This window comes from Megalops cyprinoides, chromosome 7, assembly GCF_013368585.1.
Source record: "Megalops cyprinoides isolate fMegCyp1 chromosome 7, fMegCyp1.pri, whole genome shotgun sequence".
In the NCBI taxonomy this organism is placed as follows: Eukaryota; Metazoa; Chordata; class Actinopteri; order Elopiformes; family Megalopidae; genus Megalops; species Megalops cyprinoides.
In genome coordinates this window covers 38,173,309-38,193,458 of record NC_050589.1, presented here as the reverse complement: position 1 = coordinate 38,193,458, position 20,150 = coordinate 38,173,309, and the positions used below count along the sequence as shown (strand labels likewise).

The 20,150-nt window shown below is 43.2% G+C and overlaps 2 protein-coding genes across 7 annotated transcripts; both read left to right on the top strand.

The window, feature by feature from the left end:
- Positions 1–1,249: 1,249 nt before the first annotated feature.
- On the top strand, positions 1,250–4,240 carry LOC118780850 (putative nuclease HARBI1). Its single transcript, XM_036533570.1, has 2 exons — positions 1,250–1,940; positions 3,822–4,240. The coding sequence occupies exons 1-2, from the start codon at positions 1,250–1,252 to the stop codon at positions 4,238–4,240; spliced, it is 1,110 nt and encodes a 369-aa protein (XP_036389463.1).
- Positions 4,241–6,385: 2,145 nt separating this feature from the next.
- Positions 6,386–18,183, top strand: LOC118780281 (glucose-6-phosphate 1-dehydrogenase-like). 6 transcript variants are annotated; one of them, XM_036532697.1, is made up of 15 exons: positions 6,386–6,527; positions 7,063–7,121; positions 7,331–7,398; positions 7,508–7,629; positions 13,574–13,611; positions 13,711–13,819; positions 14,116–14,333; positions 14,906–15,064; positions 15,252–15,377; positions 15,639–15,732; positions 15,852–16,038; positions 16,490–16,725; positions 16,810–16,886; positions 17,080–17,172; positions 17,573–18,183. In XM_036532697.1, exons 4-15 carry the CDS (start codon positions 7,513–7,515, stop codon positions 17,661–17,663), a joined length of 1,545 nt encoding a protein of 514 aa, XP_036388590.1. In that variant the 5' UTR covers positions 6,386–6,527; positions 7,063–7,121; positions 7,331–7,398; positions 7,508–7,512; the 3' UTR covers positions 17,664–18,183. The 6 variants fall into 6 exon arrangements, with proteins under 6 accessions (XP_036388590.1, XP_036388586.1, XP_036388592.1 ...); XM_036532693.1 differs by having other exon boundaries at positions 7,063–7,135; XM_036532699.1 differs by lacking the exon at positions 7,063–7,121.
- The last annotated feature ends 1,967 nt before the right edge of the window (positions 18,184–20,150 follow it).

Genomic DNA, 20,150 nt, shown 5'->3' with positions numbered 1-20,150 from the left:
GTTGAATCTGTGCGACAATGGTTCCGAAAAACCAACTCCGTTTTCCTGCAGATGCAAGACAGATTAGTAAAGTTTGTATTTTAGCTCCACGGTAGCCCCTACAGGCGTGTGATGGAAATACTCGCCAGAAAAACAGGCTAAAATAGTCCCTTCCGTAAAAAAAAAATGTATCAACAAGCATCACACAAACGATTATTAGTGTGGTCGGACACATGGTCTTGAATAATACAACTACTTGCCTCTGCTTAATGGACTCTACTTAAAATGGTAAAGATGGTAGCGATGCCAAGAACATGGAGCATGAATTCCACTACAAATTGTTTGCAGATATTGAACAGCGAATGGTGTGTATTTACAAGGAGTCTCAGTCTGGGGAGTGCATACTCAGGCTCATAGGTGAACAGGGATTTCTGTGTAAGCTATGCATAGGGTTTTTGTTCATAGTTTAGTAACTTTAAAAATGTCGTGCGACTTTCCCCGATTGTGTACTCCTGTACACTAGACGGCGGTATTGTACTAGTCACTGATGGAAACCATGTAATACAAGCAGTAATGCTGACGGAACTCATTCAACCAAAAAATATGAATTAAGGTTATTGGTATATCTAAATCCACTAATGACTAGGACCGTTTAGCCATCTAGGTGTTTTATATAAGCAGCTGTTGTTTCAGCTAGTGATGCCTTTGCATTTGTAGATCGATATGTGGCTAAACTCGCTAGCTAAATAATTGCTGGTCAACAGCTTGACACAGAACAAGACAGCTAACGTGATTTTAATTTTTCGCTTAAAAGTTGGCTTTGCAGGTAAGATGGGCCCCACCTCCCACTAAAAATGTAGATATGAAGTTGTCGAAGGCCATGAATTACACATCTTCATACCTAAGATGGCTAGCCAAGTCAAATGGTGTTGTGTGAGGTTCAAGCGAGCATTATTTAATATGAGATATGCAACTTCATACTTACTACTACATACACATATTGCAATTTTTTGTTGGTTTCGGGTATACCCCGAGACACTGTAAAACCCAGTATTGCGCGTATCTGTTCAGCTAAAATGAAGTCACATTTTTTGTTTTCCTTTTGTAATTCGTTATGTTAACAGTTCATGTGTTCAGTTGAATGTTGCGATGGTTGCTTGGGGGTCTGTTATCAATCCCATACTCTAATCGTTTTGTTCTTTCGGTTTACAGGAAACAACCAGGTAAAGCACTTAAAGCACTTGCTCAAAGGATTTGTGCAAGTTTTAACATGGCAGACATAGATGCAGTTCTTTTCATGGTTGCCAGACGGAATATCCGGCGAAAAGCCGTGCGTAGCCAAACCAAGAAGAGATTCAGACTTCATCAGAACGTGCAACAACTGCCCGATGAGCTACTAATACAGCGATGTCGTTTTGACAGAGAGACAATTAAATACTTATGTGGCGTTTTAAATGACAAACTGGTCAATCCGTATGCGCATAACCACCCTTTGTCATTGGAGGCGAAAATCTGCGCTGCTCTGGCCTACTATACCAGCAACTCTTTCCAGACAGCCGTGGGGAATTTTGTAGGAGTGTCACAGTCGACCATCAGCCACGCCGTCACCCACGTCACAGATGCTCTGGTGGAATTAGGCGAGCAGTTCATTCAGTTCCCTCCCCCCGAGTCGCACCAGCGGGAGAAGCAGCAGTTCTGCAACATTGCGGGGTTCCCTGATGTTCTGGGGGTCGTGGGGTGCATGCACATTGCAATCAGGGCGCCCCCTGGGGACCCACACACCTTCCTCAACCACAAGTCTTTTCACTCTCTGAAGGTTCAGATAACAGCAGATGTGAACTCCACCATCACCAGTGTGGTGGCTCGATTCCCTGGGTCCTCCAAGGACTCTTTCATCTGGAGTAAGAGCCCAATGGCAGCACGTTGTGCTGCTGGCTGTCTAGGCACAGGACATCTCCTTGGTATGATTGCAGACTGTGTAAATACAGTGCCATGCAAAAGTTTGGGCACCCCGGTCAAAATTTCTGTTACTGTGAATAGCAAAATGAGTAAAAGATGACCTGATTTCCAAAAGGCATAAAATTAAAGATGACACATTTCTTTAATATTTTAAGCAAGATTACTTTTTTATTTCCATCTTTTACAGTTTCAAAATAACAAAAAAGAAAAAGGGCCTAAAGCAAAAGTTTGGGCACCCTGTATGGTCAGTACTTAGTAACACCCCCTTTGGCAAGTATCACAGCTTGCAATGCTTTTTGTAGCCAGCTAAGAGTCTTTTGATTCTTGTTTGGGGGATTTTTGCCCATTCTTCCTTGTAAAAGGCTTCTAGTTCTGTGAGATTCTTGGGCTGTCTTACATAGACTGCTCTTTTGAGGTCTATCCACAGATTTTCGATGATGTTTAGGTCGAGGGACTGTGAGGGCCATGGCAAAACCCTCAGCTTGCACCTCTTGAGCTAGTCGATTGTGGATTTTGAGGTGTGTTTAGGATCATTATTCTGTTGTAGAAGCCATCCTCTTTTCATCTTCAGCTTTTTTACTGATGGTGTGATGTTTGCTTCCAGAATTTGCTGGTATTTAATTGAATCTATTCTTCCCTCTACCAGTGAAATGTTCCCCGTGCCACTGGCTGCAGCACAAGCACGATAGAGCATGATAGATCCACCCCCATGCTTAACAATTGGAGAGGTGTTCTTTTCATGAAATTTTGCACCCTTTTTTCTCCAAACATACTTTTGCTCATTGCAACCAAAAAGTTCTGTTTTAACTTCATCAGTCCACAGGACTTGTTTCCAAAATGCATGAGGCTTGTTTAGATGTTCCTTTGCAAACTTCTGACACTGAATTTTGTGGTGAGGACACAGGAAAGCTTTTCTTCTGATGACTCTTCCATGAAGGTCATATTTGTGCAGGTCTCTCTGCACAGTACATCACCACTCCAGAGTCTGCTAAATCTTCCTGAAGGTCTTTTGCAGTCAAACAGGGGTTTTGATTTGCCTTTCTAACAGTCCTACGAGCAGTTCTCTCTGAAAGTTTTCTTGGTCTTCCAGACCTTAATTTGACCTCCACCGTTTGTGTTAACTGCCATTTCTTAATTACATAACGAACTGAGGAAACGGCTACCTGAAAACGCTTTGCTATCTTCTTATAACCTTCTTCTGTGTGAGCATCAATGGTTTTAATTTTCAGAGTGCTAGGCAGCTGCTTAAAGGAGCCCATGGCTGCTGATTGTTAGGACAAGGTTTGAGGAGTCAGAGTATTTATAAAGCTTTGAAATTTGCATCACCTGGCCTTTCCTAATGATGATTGTGAACAAGCCATAGCCCTAACAAGCTAATTAAGGTCTGAGACCTTGGTAAAAGTTATCTGAGAGCTCAAATCTCTTGGGGTGCCAAAACTTTTTGATGGTGCTTTCCTTTTTTCACTCTAAAATTGTACAAAACAAAAATAATACACTAATCTTGCTTAAAATGTTGAAAAGAATGTGTCATCTTTAACTTTATGCCTTTTGGAGATCAGTTCATCTTCTACTCACTTAACTATTCACAGTAACAGAAATTTTGACCAGGGGTGCCCAAACTTTTGCATGGCACTTCAATCTGTCTGTCTTTTTATATTTTATACAGTATATCGACACTGTATCTCTCTCTATCACTCTTTTGCTCTGTCAGTCTGTCATAGGTACAGTGTGTATGTTTCTATTGTGCAGTCATAATTACAGTATCAGCATGTGGTGACAGTAGCACAGGAAATACTCTTCTCTCTTTCTCACACAGTTGTATTCAGAGTGGCTGCACAAACACAGTGAGTCAAGTGTGATTCCTCTTCCTTTCTCTCCAACAGGAGGGTCTGGGTACCCCCTCCGGCCCTGGCTCCTCACCCCAGTTCGCCATCCATCCTGTAGAGCAGAGGAGCTTTATAACGAGGCCCTGAAGAAGACCCACAGCACGGTGATGAGGACCTGCCAGCTCCTGAAGAAGCGCTTCCGCTGCCTGGAGGGGACCAGGGTCCTGAACTGCTTCCCTGAGAAGTGCGGCCGCATCATCATTGCTTGCTGTGTCCTCCATAACATCGCCGTTTCCCGTGGTGTGGAGCTGCCACCCAACGAGGGAGCAGCACCAGGGCAGAGGGACAGACGGGACAGCAGGGAGGAGGAGGAAGAGGACAAGGAGGATGAAGGAGACGAGGAAGAGGACACACATTACCACCTTGGCAAGCAAAAACGAGAAGCCATCATTCAGCAGCACTTTGAAAAACTGTGACTTTTCCTCAGGGTGTTGCCACATTTATAGTCGGGTTGAGATGGCCAGTTTGCATTATTTTACCTTGTCAGAGGTTTGCTTCAGCATTTAAAAGTAGGGGAAGTACAATGCTTGTCATGTTAGGATATTTTGAAAATGTTGTGTATTTATAATGTTAGAGATTTAGTTATGTTAAAATGCCAAAATGGTCAGATAATGGAGCACCCTACAATTTCAGCATTTGTCTCTCCTGAAATGTACATGAAGATGTGTCTTGGGACGTATTTGTACGAGTGTCGTCTGAAATACTGTGCACATGAAAGGCAGTATGATTTCTGCACTCTTCACACTGCTTGACTCTGTGATGCACCCCATGCCAAACAGGGACAATGATGAGCGGCTAACTGGTCAAATATGGCAAACAAGTTACTGAAGACAAACTACAGCAGCTCAGATTCCAGGAAAATGTAATTATCACTGTAGAAAATTCTGTGACTGTATTTCATTATGGATTAGCTCAGATCTGGAACTGAATCATATGTTCATTCTGGCTGACTGGGTAAGGGACAGGTGCTTAATGAGAAACTTAAATGGTAAGTGAAGCTGACTGGGATTTGCAAAGGTCCATATAAATGATAATTGAAGCCGATGGTCTTGTCGGAGTGTAAGTTTGTTGTGTGGTTTTTAACTTGAGTAGAAAGCAAGCTTGAATGTGGCTGCCAAGAAAAAAATTCTACCTATCAGTAAAACATGTTATGTCAAATCAGATTGGCTTTTCAGCATGAGAGGTAGATTTTCCTGAAACATTGTCTTTGTCTGGTCTTTTCAGAGAACCACACAAATAAATTAAAGGCTCTGGACAGCCGGTTCTTAGATGCAGCCCTATCTGTGAGGGATGGAGGGAGGGGTACATGTTTTTGTGGTGCACATTTGACAGTCAAAGAGGTTTTGTCTCTAATAAGAATAGCTTGAAACTGATGCAGCAAAGAAAAAAGAAATGTATAGATTGCGTAGTCTCTGCAAAAAATAAGAATATGGAAGCATATGTGCCTCCTCTTGGACATTTTGGCTATCCTCCTCCACAAACTTCTGTTGACAGATCTTCTTGATGTGTGGATTTAGTTAACACAGTTGGCTGCATCATCCGCAACTGTAAAATCAACGCACTGTTACCCTGCATGACACCCTCAAAGACCAGCATTTGCTCAGTGATCACATTTAAGGCAGTGTAGCATAGTAGTAAAGAGCAGCAGGGCTTGTAACTTGAAGGTCACTGGTTTGATTCCCTGCTGGGGCACAGTTGCTGTACCCTTGGGCAAGGTACTTAACCCAGAATTGCCTTAGTAAATATCTAGTTGTATAAATAGGTAACATATAAAAATGGTAACCGATGTAAGTCACTCTGGATGATAGCTTCTGCTAAATGACAACAATGTAATTAAGGCAGAGCTGATACACACTAAAAATATCCATTATGCACTTTTATTCATTTATACAGCTTGATATTTACTGAAGGAGCTCAGGTTAAGCAGTGAGCTCATGGGTACAGCAGACCATCTGGGAATCAAACCTGCCACTTTTAGGTTGCAAGCCCAGTTCCTTAACATACACTGGACTGTTGCACAGTTCTTATACATATACTGTATTCTCTTCTGCACTCATCTCGCCTCTTCCTCTGCATAACTGGCATAATCCCACTTCCACTACTGGAACACATTGACTAAGCTACAGTTGTGTAAACACGAGTGTATTTCACACAGATCTAAATATAATACCTTGTCTGTACAATGAAATGTACATTTAATCCATACTGGGCCTTTGATCGCCCTTAAACGCTAAAGCCGTATTGACCCGATCTTTAAGTGGCAGAACTTTCCTCTCAGTAATACACCTGAGGTCGCTCGCCCACTGGTTCCGTCAACAGATGTCAGGTGCAACTAACGACGTGTTTTAATTGGCTTGCGCTGTATTTAAGTGTGCAACAATCCTGTCACTCATCGTTTTCAGTAAACGTAGGAGTATTTGCGTTCTGGGCTCATAGTGTGGTTTTGCAATGCACGTTGCAAGGCTTTAGGAACTGCGGTGACGTCATTGAAGAGAGATGGGAAGTCGAGCTAGTGCTGATAAGTTTCTGCAGACCAATGAAATCAAAGGATTCAGCCTAGTTATTCCAGCAGTAGCCCAGCGCCAAGGGGGGCTGGGAGTGGTAGCAGTAGGTAGTTTGAAACAAGTTTATCCCTCTAGCAAAGATTAACGTATTTAGTAGACATCTAGCTAAAGTGATTTCAAAAGCGGGAAATTCCTCTCAGTAAGTATCGTGCTAACTTGCCGATTCGTCGGCAAACATAGCTGCATCAGGTAGGCAGCTAGCTTTACTTTGAGTACTCTGAGCGATGCTGTGCTGGAGGTGAGCGAGTTTATCGCATCCAAATTGGGTCGTTTATCGGGTTGGCTAACAGGCTACTTAGTTTACTTTGTGACCGAGCTAGATAATGTACTGCTGTTGCTAGCTAACTACTTCTGAATGCGTTATGGTATCCAACAGACGCTAGCTAGCTGTCTTGCTAATTCCTGCTCCCAAGCTACAAAGTTAGCATGTTAAAGTTAGATACTGGCCAATTCGCTGTGGTGCTACAGTAACCCGTAATCCTAATTTGACTGCATAGGAGAGTCTTAAATACATATTCCTTTGGTTCAGTTGCTTACTTCTGTATTTGTATTTCTATAGTAATGCCAGTTTCTTTCTCTCTCTCTCTCTCTCTCTCTCTCTCTCTCTCTCTCTCTGTGTGTGTGTGTGTGTGTGTGTGTGTGTGTGTGTGTCGTGCTCGTTCTACCACTTCTAGCTACGGCTTGCCAGTGACTAGCGGTTAACAAGTCGAGTTAAATTATCTGCAGTATATGAGTAAGAAATTGCATGTACGTGCTTGATTGTGTATAGGTTCCACGTGTTTGTGTTTGTATTCTCGCATTATGTCTCACTGTAAGATAAAATCGAACATACTAACATCATAATTGTAACAACATTCTAAATCTATAATTGTAGTTGCAGTATAACTTTTACTTATCTACTAACTCATTTCTTGAGGCTGTCACATTGAAATGTCCCCTTAGGGCTGGGGGCAGTGTCCTTGGAAGTGGAAGTCCACAGTTAAACTTATGTGGAACAAAGACAGCAGAGAGTGAGGACAAGAATTTAAAGTCTAATTATGAAACTGCAGAAATATTTATGTCATTTACATCACCTCTGTTTCCCTGACCTTACCCAGTGTCTCCTTCTCCCTCTCCCAGAGAAGATGACGGCCCTTCCCCTCTCTCGAGCTGAGGTATTTGGGCAGCTGAGGAAGGAGCTGCATGACGACAAGGAGTTCCACCAGTCAGACGTGCACATCTTCATCATCATGGGGGCTTCGGTGAGCACCACACCTCCTCACAGAGCACAGCATGCCAAAATCCTCTCGCTGCACTTTTTTGGGAGGAGGCTCCTCTCCTGTCATTAACTTGGCTTGTGTCTGCTTCATATTAGTTTCCCACTGGCCATGCAACCCTGTAAGGTGATTTTACTGGAGTGCACTCATTAATGGAACTATCGCAGTCTACGAACCAAACAGTTGACAAGGTCGCTTTGGAAGGACCTTGATTTTATACTGAAAGGCATCATGTATTGTGATTTCATTTTGCACCACAAAGCATCAGCTTATGTTGTTACATGCTGACATCAGTGTATGTCATGGCATTATCCAGTATGATGTAATTATGTGAAGACCACATTTTGGCTTTGCTCCTGTCAGCGTTCTGTCAAATCTAGCTGGGGCGAGACCAGCCCTAGATGTGTGGCTAGGTGCTTTCAAAAAAAAGCGCTGATGGGGTCTCAAAAGTCACTAGACCTAGCAACAAAAGTGCCCAGTTGGCAACACTCTTGGCAGGATTTTATTTCCTCTTCCCATTGCATTGCCTTTCATAGAACTTCTCCTGCCCAGTCAACCATACAGAATAGGATGATCAAATTTCTTTAGCCATGGCAGATAATCTGCTGGTGCAGAGTTGGAAGATAAAAGGTTATCCTTGGAGAAATGTCTGTGTTTATCTTTGGTCAGTCCTGATATGAAACGGGTGAAATATGTGCTCATAGCTTGCTAGAAAAATTATATAGCTGCTACCGAGCAAATTTCATATTGCACTTGCCTAGCACGTCTGTAACAAGGCCGCTGTCTCCCATGCCATTTTAGCTGTCAGAGGTGAGATCACTTTGCTTTCTGGCTAAACTGAAAATCAGTGTAATTACCAAAATCCCAAAGCCACTTTAATGCTCCTTGTGTATTACATGTACTGTATGCCTTCATAGGTTCCATGATGGTTATTACTTCACTGATTTTAATTGTCTGCCATAAAATCATGAGTGAAAAAAGTATGCTTTTAAACCTATATTGTGTAGATTCATCTTAGTGTTACTCAGCCAGCTTTCTGTAATGTTCTAGTTTATGCTTGTTTCCTTGACTTGACTTTGGTGATTAGATTGCCAGCAGTATTGCTTTTCCAAGTCATCATAACTTGCCAAGTAAAACTTGGCACGTGCATGTTCAAACCAGAATCTAGCCATATACTGTTACATCACCAGTGAAGCAGCAGTTATTTTTCCCTCTTGTGTATCCTTAATCGATCAACATGGTTACTTACTCCGACAGCTCCACCTGTTGCACTTGTTCTAGTTAGCTAGCAGTAGCTCATTAGGAGCCTGAGGTGGCATGGTTTGGCATTGGGTGTTTTGCTCTCAGCCTCACAAAAGTTTTCTCAAAAGTGGAAAAGATTATGATGTTTTTACTGTTACTGTTTTTTACTGTTGCTATTTCTTCATTCATGCAGCATCCAGTGTAACTAATAAGGCTAACATTACTTTACATTATTGTCATTTAGCAGATACTCTTATCCAGAGCAACTTACAATTTCAGCTGGAGATTTACTGGGGCAATTATGGGTGAAGTACCTTGCCCAAGGGTACAACAGCAGTGCTCTAGTGAGGAATTGAATCAGCATCCTTTTGGATACAAGTCCAGGACCTTACCACTGTACCACACTGCTGCCCCAACATGACATTAAATGGTGGTAATAATAAGTGCTGTAAAGCCTTCACCTGTCCCCAAAATTGCTGCAGTGTTAATATCGAGTTATTCATGTGTTATATTGATAGTAGTTGTTTACGATTCTTAATTTTTCCAATGTACTGTATTTGCAATAGACAGATCTCATCCCATCAGCTTCATTCTAAATTGGTTAATTGTTTAATTGTCAGTTGTATTTGTCATTATGTGTAATTGTAGACAACCAGACATGAGCCAGACCTGCCTAGTTAAAACCACATCAAATGCAGGTGTGTGGTCTTTCTTCTTCCTTTTTTTTTTTGCTCTTTCTGTTCATTTTTTGTGAGAAGTGTTTGCTAGCTTCTCCACAGGGGGTTAACGGATTAAGTAGGAGATGGTGGGAGGAAAGGGTTAATTTGAGTGTACGGAAACCCTCAATAGGGGGATTGCACACAGCGCTGTAATGTCCACTGACACAGTGAACAGAATGTGCTGAGGTGGTGCTTTCTTTTCAGAGACACTGAAAGAGAGCAATAGCTGAAGACAAGCGTGTAGTTTTAGCAGTGATAATCTGTCGTACGACTGCAGCATCTTTATCACAGATTGAGGAATATTGATAGAGGGAGAAAGGAGTGTTGCGTTTGTTTGAGCCACAGAGGAGGAAGATGAGTAGAATTTGTGTAATCGCACAGAAACAAGTAATCACACTCACCCTCATTGGCCATATGACTGTCTTGGGGTCATGGCCATTAACTGTGAAATCAGTGATGTTAGATAGTGTTACAACAGCACAGATGGAGCCTCTTCGCCTCCCTTCCCCTTGGCAAATCTGTGGCCGTTGGTGTTGAATTCAGCCCAGTCATTCTGTGTTTGCACAATATCAACCTCTGTGATTCACTGCTGAAAGGAGAGATTGAGCACTCCCTCTTTCCTTTTATTTCCTTCTTTTTTCTTTTTATTTGGCTGTCTTCCAGTGGTCTCAGAAAAAATATTTGTTGGTTTATCAGAAGGAAATAGTTTTCTTTGTGTATTTGAAGTTGTGATGGGAGGAGGTGGCTGTTAGCAGGTTTTTTGCAATGTCAGAGGTGACTCAGACAAGCAGAGGCAAAGGCTTTTTCTTTTTAAGGTAGCATTTAAGAACACTCATATAGCATTATCAGTGTGTAGTGAGACACAATTTAACATGATGTCTTTCTGTGACTATGTCTGTCTATGACTGTAGCGAAGGGCGACTGGCTCTTTGGCGTCGCGGTCAAAACCGCATGTTTGGTACCCTGTAGACCCGGGTTCAAGGCCGGGTGGGGTGACTGCTCTCGCCCTTCGCTACAATGACCATGTTTCATTTGTGAGGTAATCCCTTGTACTGATCAGTTTTACAGTGGAGTGTTTTAAAATGATCAGGCCCTCTGTGAGTGTCTGTTTACATCCATGCGTGAAGAGTTGACTAGAATGAGGAGAAACTGCAACCAGCTCACAGGAGATGGGCATAGGCTAAAGGGAACCCTGAGAGTGTTGACTTCCTAAGTTCTCCTGTTTGTAGAAGTTATGTTCACCATGCATGCATGTCTGTGCACAGCTTGTCTCGTAGAAGCACAGCAACTGATTCCTGCTCTGTGTAGACAGGTGAAATGTATTCTACAGAATGCTTTGTTCCATCTGCTGTATTCTGTTCAAGAGGCTTATGTTGCATGTCAGCGTGTGATTAAACACATTTAAGCTCGGTCTTTGATAAACAGCAGTGAGCACAGCAATTTGGAACAAGAGTTTATCGTCTTGTCTCCTCATTGGGACTGTGTCAATGAAAATGGTTTGTGAATATCGCACCCTGATCTTAACAGGGCAGACCCCATGACCTAAACACATCACCGCAGCAAGCTTCTGTTGTCGCACACTTATCCCAAAATTGAGTCTTGCTGAAGGCCCTGGCTGTCAGCACAGTAAATACAGTCTGAAGTGAAGAGAGAGAGTAAGTAGGAGGACAGAGAGCCCATTTGTGCACAGTCATGAGCTGTTAGCACTTTGTAACAAAAGGAGTCATTACAGAGTGGAAGGAGGGGCTGGACTCTGTTCCACAGAATAAACCTCTTCTCATGAGAGAAATGCCCATGTCACCCCACAGGGGTAGTGATGAAATAGAGAGGCTTCTTGATCCCTAAAATGGGTGGAGCTATAACATGCTATCAGGGACTCAATGATGTTTAACCAGTTGTGGTTTTCACTATGGAGAGCAACATCTTTCCATAGAAGTTCGGTGTGAGTCAGTTATCTTACAGTACACAGTGGCCCCTCCCACTGTGAAATTTGTGAAGCCTCTTTCTCCTGTCACTCCTTAGTGGTAGTATATTATGAGATAAATATTTTGTATGTGTGCAGTTTGACACATGTGTGTGGTGTTTAGTGATGGTGTTTGTGGGGAGATTAAGGATCAGTGTGCTAATACAGCTCACAGTATTATTCACTCCCTGGAGCAACATTCCTATGAGCCTTTGAGTGGGACAGCAACCTTCGGCAGCTGTGTGCAAGGTTTGGCAGAAGTGTCACCTCAATGTACTGTGCTGAGGGCTGTTAATCATTTTCCAGGGGGTAATTCGCAATGTAGGCTGTTGAAATGAGTTGTGCAACAGTGCTGTGAGAACAGCAGGGTTTGAAGCAGGAAAAAATTCAAAAAATGAAACTGCATTTTTCTTTACATGTTTGTAAAATATTTATGGCTACGGGTTCATAATAGAATATTTGACTTTATTTCTCACAGTTAGTATCTGCCCTAACCCCATAAGGTTGTGAGTTAACTGCCTTGCTGTCTGCATTAAGAAGAGGACTGTGGGTAATGGGTCTGTCATAGACTGCTGTGTGTACATGTATAGCAAGTTGCTTCATGCCCCAGGAATGTCGATAATCTCCAACCCTGTCAGAGGTATTGTGCATACAGTGGCATGAAAAAGTATTTGTCCCCTTCCACATTTCCTCTTTTATTGCATATTTCTCTCGCTGAATGGTTTCATATCATCAAATAAAATGTAAAGCTGCTTTGTGACAACTTGTGTTGTAAAAAACGCTATACAAATAAACAATAAAAAAAATTAATATTAGACAAGAGAAACCTGAGAAAACAAATCATTTCATTCATTTAATAGAAAAAGTCACCAATTACCCATATTGCCTTTGTGAAAATTGATTGCCCCCTTAGTTTTGAAACAAAACAATAAAATTTTAGTTCATAATTAGATTCAGGTGACTGAACAGTCAGGCTTAATTTCAGCCAGCCCTGTTGACTTTAAATGGCATATATATTGAACCTTACCATCAGAGGGAAGTAGTCACCACAAAGCTTCTACAGGCACAGACTTCCATAATCAAAGGAAATTCAAGAACAGTTGAGAACCACAGAGCAAGCCATTGTCTCCAAATGGAGAAGACTTGGAGTAGTGGTGAATATTCCCAGGAGTGGCCAACCTGCCAAAGTTTCTGCAAGGGCACATGAGGCACTTCATCCAGGAAGTCTCAAAAGATCCCAGAAAAACTTCCAAAGAACTGCAGGCCTCTCTAGCATCAGGTCAGTGTTCATGGTTCAACAATAAGAAAGAGACTGTGCAAAAATGGGATTCATGGAAGAGTAGCAAGGCACAAACCACTGCTGACAAAGAAAAATATCAAAGCTCGTTTCACATTTGCTAAAAAGCCCCTGGATGATCCCAGAGAATTTTGGGATAATATTCTATGGACTACAGTGAAATATGGTGGTGGCAGTGTCATGGTATGGGGATGTTTTGCCGCCTTGGAACCTGGACGACTTGCTGTCATTGAAGGAAGCTTGAATTCTGCTGTGTACCAGACAATTCATGTCTGACCCTCTGTGCATGAGCTGAAGCTAAAGCATAATTGGGTGATGCAGCACAACAATGATACAAAACACAGAAGCAAGTCTGTCTAGAGTTAAAGCAGTTGTGCAAAGGAGAATGAGCCAAGATTCTTCCACAGAGATGTGCAAGGCTCATATCAAATTGTAGGAAACGTTTGGTTGCAGTTATTGCTGCTAAGCGTGGTCCAACCAGATATTATTGACATATTGAAAAACTCACAAATGTAAAAAGCAAGCATGCTAATAAACACACACATTCATTCACACCTAAACATGATAAAAATAGACAATTTCCAGTGTCAGAACAGTTAAGTCTTCAGGGAGAGGCTATAGTTCAGCATTCAGTTGGATGGTTGACAGGATGGCTTCTCTCTTTCTTTTGTCCAGCTTTTGATCTAATGAATATCATTGTTTTCTCAGGGAGATCTGGCCAAAAAGAAAATCTACCCTACCCTCTGGTGAGTGTTAGTGTCTGGTGTGTGCTGGGATGTGTGTCTTTCCCAGGATGCGTTGCAGTGGTTGTGGGTAAAAGCACACCTCTCTCCTGTTTGTCTAAGGTGGTTGTTCAGAGATGGACTGCTCCCAGAGGAGACTCACTTTGTGGGCTTCGCCCGCTCTGACCTGACAGTGGATGCAATCCGTACTGCTTGCCTGCCTCACATGAAGGTTGGAATTATGTGTCTGTGTGCCTGTTTGTTTGCAGTCTGGAGCATCTTTGTCAGATGTGCATTTGTGAGCACTAAGTCTGTGTTTCTTTGGCTAATATGTGTTTAGTATGTACTTGTGCATTGAACATGTCTGTTTGTCCAGTGTACGCGTGCACACACGGTGTTTGTTTCTTTGGTGTACACGTGTTATGTGTTTCTCTAGTATATTTGTGTCTGGTGTGTATATGTAATGGCTGTTTCTCTGGTGTACATGAGTGTTTGTCTGGTGTGTGTTAACCCCTCCCCTCACTTCAGGTGGCAGATGGTGAAGCTGAGCGTCTATCGGCATTCTTCAGTCGAAACTCGTACCTGAGTGGGAGGTACAATGAAGAAAGCTCCTTCTCACAGCTGCACACGCACCTGTGCGCCCTTCCTGGGGGGGGAGGGGCAAACCGCCTCTTCTACCTGGCCCTGCCCCCCAGCGTCTACCATGACGTCACCAAGAACATCCGCCACCACTGCATGAGCAGAAAGTCAGTGTGACTCCAGCGTGCAGCCATCACCTCCTCACCTCCCCTGTGTCAACACCCTCCCCTACCCCAAGCTTTCTCCTGTCTCCTGATTTTTGTTATTCTTTAATGAAATTTGTGTGCTACTCTTTTTCCATTGTCAAATGTTATATTAGCATAATCATTACATTGTTGTCATTTAGCAGATGATCTAGAGTGACTTGCATTGGTTACATTTTTATCCATTTATATAGCTGAATATTCACTGAGGCAATTGTAGGTTAAATACCTTGCACAAGGGTAACAGCAGCAGTTCCCCAGTGGGGAATCAAACCAGCAGCCATTTTGGTAATAAGCCCTGCTCCCTACCACTATGCCACACTATTGTCCCAGTTACTCTACAAATTGCTCATGCATGAAAATAAGTGTGAGTAGCAATAATCAGTAATCACGCTTTGGAGAGTAAAGTCTCCCAATCCCTTTTAATGTAGGCTGGAGTGTAAAGTCCTCCTCTTTCATTGAGTATAGACTGGAGTATGAACTCTTTCACAACATAAGTTGGAGTGTACAGTCTGCTTCATCTGTCTTGCTCTCAGGGGATGGAACAGAGTGATTGTGGAGAAGCCCTTCGGCCGTGACCTGCAGAGCTCGGAGGAGCTGTCTGCCCATCTGTCCTCCCTCTTCAGCGAGGACCAGATCTACCGCATCGACCACTACCTGGGCAAGGAGATGGTGCAGAACCTGATGGTGCTGAGGTACAGCATGGTGCTCCTCCAACTTCTCCACCCCTTTTTCCACCCCTCTACAGTGTGTGGGTCCCCATATGTGCACCTTCCTTCAGAGAGAGCACAGTGTTTGAGTGCTTGTACCAGTCTGTGTGTGTCAATTTGTCTCTCTTTTTTTGTCTTTTTCTTTATGTCCATGACTCTCATCCTTTCTCAGGTTTGGGAACAGGATTTTTGGGCCTGTCTGGAATCGGGATAGCGTGGCTTGTGTGGTCCTGACTTTTAAAGAGCCCTTTGGCACCCAGGGGCGGGGTGGCTACTTTGATGACTTCGGGATCATCCGGTGAGATTGCACCCTGTTTATGTACAACAGGGACGCATCTACTCAAGTTCAAAGACTCAAGAATCTGGTTTGGATTTACACCAGAACCTAAAAATCTGACTTATATGTGCAATTCGTAAATTACAAAAAGGCATATTTCTATAGTTAATAAAAACCCACAGTAAGGTTAGTGCTAGTGTTACTGTATGTCCCTCATATTACTGTTAATAAAGTGCATTTCCTGGATGTGTGTTTCCTTCTCTGTATATCTCCTTCTGTCAGTGATGTCATGCAGAACCACCTGCTGCAGATGCTCAGCCTGGTTGCCATGGAGAAGCCAGCCTCCACCAGCTCTGATGATGTGAGGGATGAGAAGGTAACACTGTTCAAGGTCCTCTTGTTGTGTAAAGGTGAAACTGGTTCGTTGTCAGTCACATTCACTGTGCGAGGCCTGTGATGAGGTTTGCATCTCTCATCACTGTGCCTCCTCTACAGGTAAAAGTTCTGAAGTGCATCAGTCCAGTGTCACTGTCTGATGTTGTACTGGGGCAGTATGGAGGCAATCCTGCGGGAGAGGGTGATGCCAAGCTGGGGTACCTGGATGACCCCACTGTCCCCAAAGGCTCTCACACCGCCACCTTTGCCACCGCTGTGCTGTATGTCCACAACGAGCGCTGGGATGGTGAGTGCAGCATCTTCCCCCTCTCTGTCTCACCCTCTCTCCCTAACTCCTTCTCCTTCCCTGTCTCTCCCTGCTTCGCTAACTCTCTCTTTCCCTCCCTCTCCATCTCCCCCTGTTCTAGGCCAAGGTGGCAGCTCAGTACTTAAATATACCCCTCCACACCTTCCCTCTTTAATGTTGCAGAAACTTCGAAAGGCATCTAGAGTTGTGTGAGAAATAATCATTTAAAGGGGCATGCATAAAACACTTCCAAATCATCTTTCTAAGGGCCTTTTGTTTCGTGTTTTTTAAACATCCAACGAAGTCTTCCTTGTTTTTCATTCTCAAATTCTTGACTTTTTTGAGAGAACTTTTGAAATTGGATTGATTTCAAACCCCTGTGACATCCAGCACTAGATAAGCAGTCCTGTAAATTCTCTCACTCCCTCAGTCTCTCTCTCCCTCTCTACAGGTGTGCCCTTCATCCTGCGGTGTGGCAAGGCCCTGAACGAGCGCAAGGCGGAGGTGCGGCTGCAGTTCACCGACGTGCCGGGCGATATCTTCTCAGACCAGTGCCAGCGTAATGAGTTGGTGGTGCGTGTGCAGCCCAATGAGGCCATCTACGCCAAGATGATGAGCAAGAAGCCGGGCGTCTACTTCAGCCCCGAGGAGACAGAGTTGGACCTCACCTACCACAGCCGCTACAAGGTGGGACTCCAGAGGTGCTGACAACCACACCAGTGGATCAAGAGCACAGTCATGGCAACCTCCTTTCTTTTCCACTCCCTTCAGGACGTGAAGCTCCCAGATGCGTACGAGCGGCTCATCCTTGATGTTTTCTGCGGGAGCCAGATGCACTTCGTCCGCAGGTGGGTTCCGGCTTCCCTCGCAGTCTCTGTCACACTCTCGCTTTCTCCTCACTGTGGCCACACCTTGTTTGCGTGTAAGACTGCCATGGTATCCACTGTCCAGACTAGCATGTTAAGAAGGAAGATGCAGTGTGTTTGTTGTCCCCTAGATGGTGCCTTTTTAAAACTAAGACACCTTTTCTGTCTGTGTTAGTGATGAGTTGAGGGAAGCCTGGAGGATCTTCACTCCTCTTCTTCATCAAATTGAACAAGAGAAAACTGTTCCCATTCCATACACCTACGGAAGGTGAGACCCAGAAATGTGTAAACATCATAAGGCTTAGCCCCAGCCATTTATAGAGGCAGGAGAGAAAATCTTCAGTAAAATGTTTTGACATCCATTGAAATACTTGTACAGTGCTCAGTTGAAATGTTGTTGTTGTTGTTATTATTATTATTAATAACATATTTTCACTCCTTTACCTTCTGCCCCTCTCCCACTCTTTCTGCCCAAATTCCCTTTTCCTTCTTTTGCTATTGCTTACCCTTTTCTTTGTCCATCACCTCCCTGTGTCGTTTGCTCTTTTTTGTCTCTCCTTTCCCTCACTCACCTTCTCTCTCACTTGCTCTGCCTTTCTCATTCCATCACCCTCTCTTTCTCTCATTCACTCTCATTCCCTTTCGCTTTTTCCCGCACTCCCCTTCAGTCGAGGGCCCCCTGAGGCAGATGAACTGGTGAAAAGAGTGGGATTTCGATATGAAGGCACTTACAAGTGGGTCAACCCCCACACACAGTAACGACCCACTTACACACACAGACAGACACTCATTCACTCACTCGCTCACTCACTCACTCTCACACACTCACACAACTAGGCACACACACAGATTGAGATGGGGGTGCAGTATACCCTTCATGGTAGTGGTAAGAGGTTGTTAAACACCAACAGCGCTTGAAAATGATTGCAGGAGAAGGAGGGGATGCACATTCATGTAGAGTAAACAGAGATGGACACAGTACCACAGTTCTGCAGGGAGAGGGGTTCACATGATGTCCTGCTGTGCTCTAACAGCACACATGAGGCAAAGACACATTCATCCCCCTCTTCCATCTGTGTGTACAGTTTAACAGATTGGACAGACAGGAAGAGAGAGTGAGATCTGGTTTAAACCAGTTTTACTGTAGTTGAAACTCATCTCTACAATCCCTCCATTTCCTTTACATTCCATTGCTTCCATAAAACTAAAAATTTGTACTCGTAAGAATAATAATGATCCTAATGAATGTTTGATTGTAATAAAATACATGACAAAATAACTTTTATTCTAACTAATGGCTGTTTACTTTATGAAACCAAATCAGTCTAATTATAATCATCATGATTACTGACATTGTTGCTATGGTATTTTTTGGGGGGCTGGGGGCTTGTATGGAAGATTAACTTACTGCAGCACTTTGTGTATCAATATCTACTTAGCCCTTCACAACAGCAGTGCCCAGTCACTGAACATCCTGCAGATGTTCTGTATTTTTCATTCCTTTTTTTATTTTTCTGTGTCAAGCCCATTTGTTTACTAAATTTCATTCATTCCTTAGAGACTAGCATTTTTTTTCAGGGTAAGAGGATACTGCATTACCATGGTAACCTGTATGATGTAAGAGTAGAATGTAAAAAATACTTTAGTAATCTATAACATTAGAGTCTGTGACACTACAATGTACTGTATTATATTGTAGCATACAGTTAAAGTACGAGTTAAGTTCTAGCCATGTTACACATTATAATATTGCTATACTACAGTGTGCTCATTTATATTGCAGTGTATGTCGTTATTCTTAACATGTCATAGTACAGTGTGATTGTTACCATGGTATACTCTGGTATCACTCCTCAGAAAAAAGGCTTGTGTTTACTGTCACCTTTGGTTTACGTGGAAAAGCAGGGAACAAAATGGAAAGTCTAAATACCCAATGAGAAATTATTAGTGTGTAGCTCAAAGTAGGGTATAGGAGGTTGCATATGTGTACATGTGTGCTTGTGGCAAGCTGAAAATACAGGGATAAGGGGGTGTTGTGGAGGGAGAGGAATGGCAGATGAGGGCGACAAAACACGTAATCAGATTTTTTTGCTAATTTTCTGATATCATTGTTATTCCGGACAAAAAGAGAATTTCAGAAAATCAAACACCTTCCAATGCATGAACCAATCCAGCCAACAGCCATCTGGAATCAGAAATGAAAAAGTACACCCAATACTGATTGGACCGACCTCTCCCAGGCCATCCTGACCCTGTGTCTGCGGCTTTCACTCACAGGTACACTGTGTAACTGTGGGAGGCTTGTGCCTGCACACCTGGGACATGCTGCACAGAGGCTCAGTTCCCCCCAGCAGCAGGCCAGCTTTTTGGGGCTTGCATTAGTGAGAGAGAGAGATACATACATATACCTTGTACTTGCATTTAATGTTGTGTGCATGTAGTGGGTTACTTTATTTTGCTGATATGTTTGGATTATGGTTTTTATGGGGTGGATTTATATTATGTATGGATTTGACATTTTTATTTCATTCATGTTAGTTTTGCACATCTGTAGCTTCTGATGGACTTTGAAAATTTTGAAAGGTGAAGACTTCAAAAAATTGTAAAGGGGGAAATTTTCTTCACATTCAGTAAGACATCACTTTTGCCCAATCCCATTTCTATTTTATACCCCTTCGCCTACCCCTACCCCTTGTCCCTCCAAACGGAGTGGCAAGGGGTAGGGGTGAAAATATTCCTCTAAGAAATGAGACACCACTCTATACCAGTAGACGTCATCATACATCGTCGCTCTAGCTGCTACGCAAACAGATGCGACGAGTGTTTGACTTCCAAGATGCCGTCGTCAGCCTTGATCATTTCAATTGCCTGGGTTATAGGCATATTTTTGCGTTTGTCTGCAGCAAGGTGAACAAATCTTTATTAATGCCGAAAATACATTTATGGATGTCTTTGGTAGCTTGCGTAGTCATGTTGCCGGTGAACGCGGTGTATTCTGGGAAATTTCTTCTACCCCTTCGTTTGAAGTGTGGTCCTGGAAAATCTTCGCTGGAAGGGGTGTGTAGCCCTTCCCCTTACCCCTTCCCCTCGATCCAAAAGAGAATCGGGATACCCCTACCCCTCACGTGAACGTGCAAAACTGAGGGGTAGAAATGGGATTGGGCTTTTCTGCTGCTTATTGCCAAGGTGTGATAGGTGTGATCTTTTTTTCTGTCTGTGCATAGTTGAATGAATATTGCAGTGGTT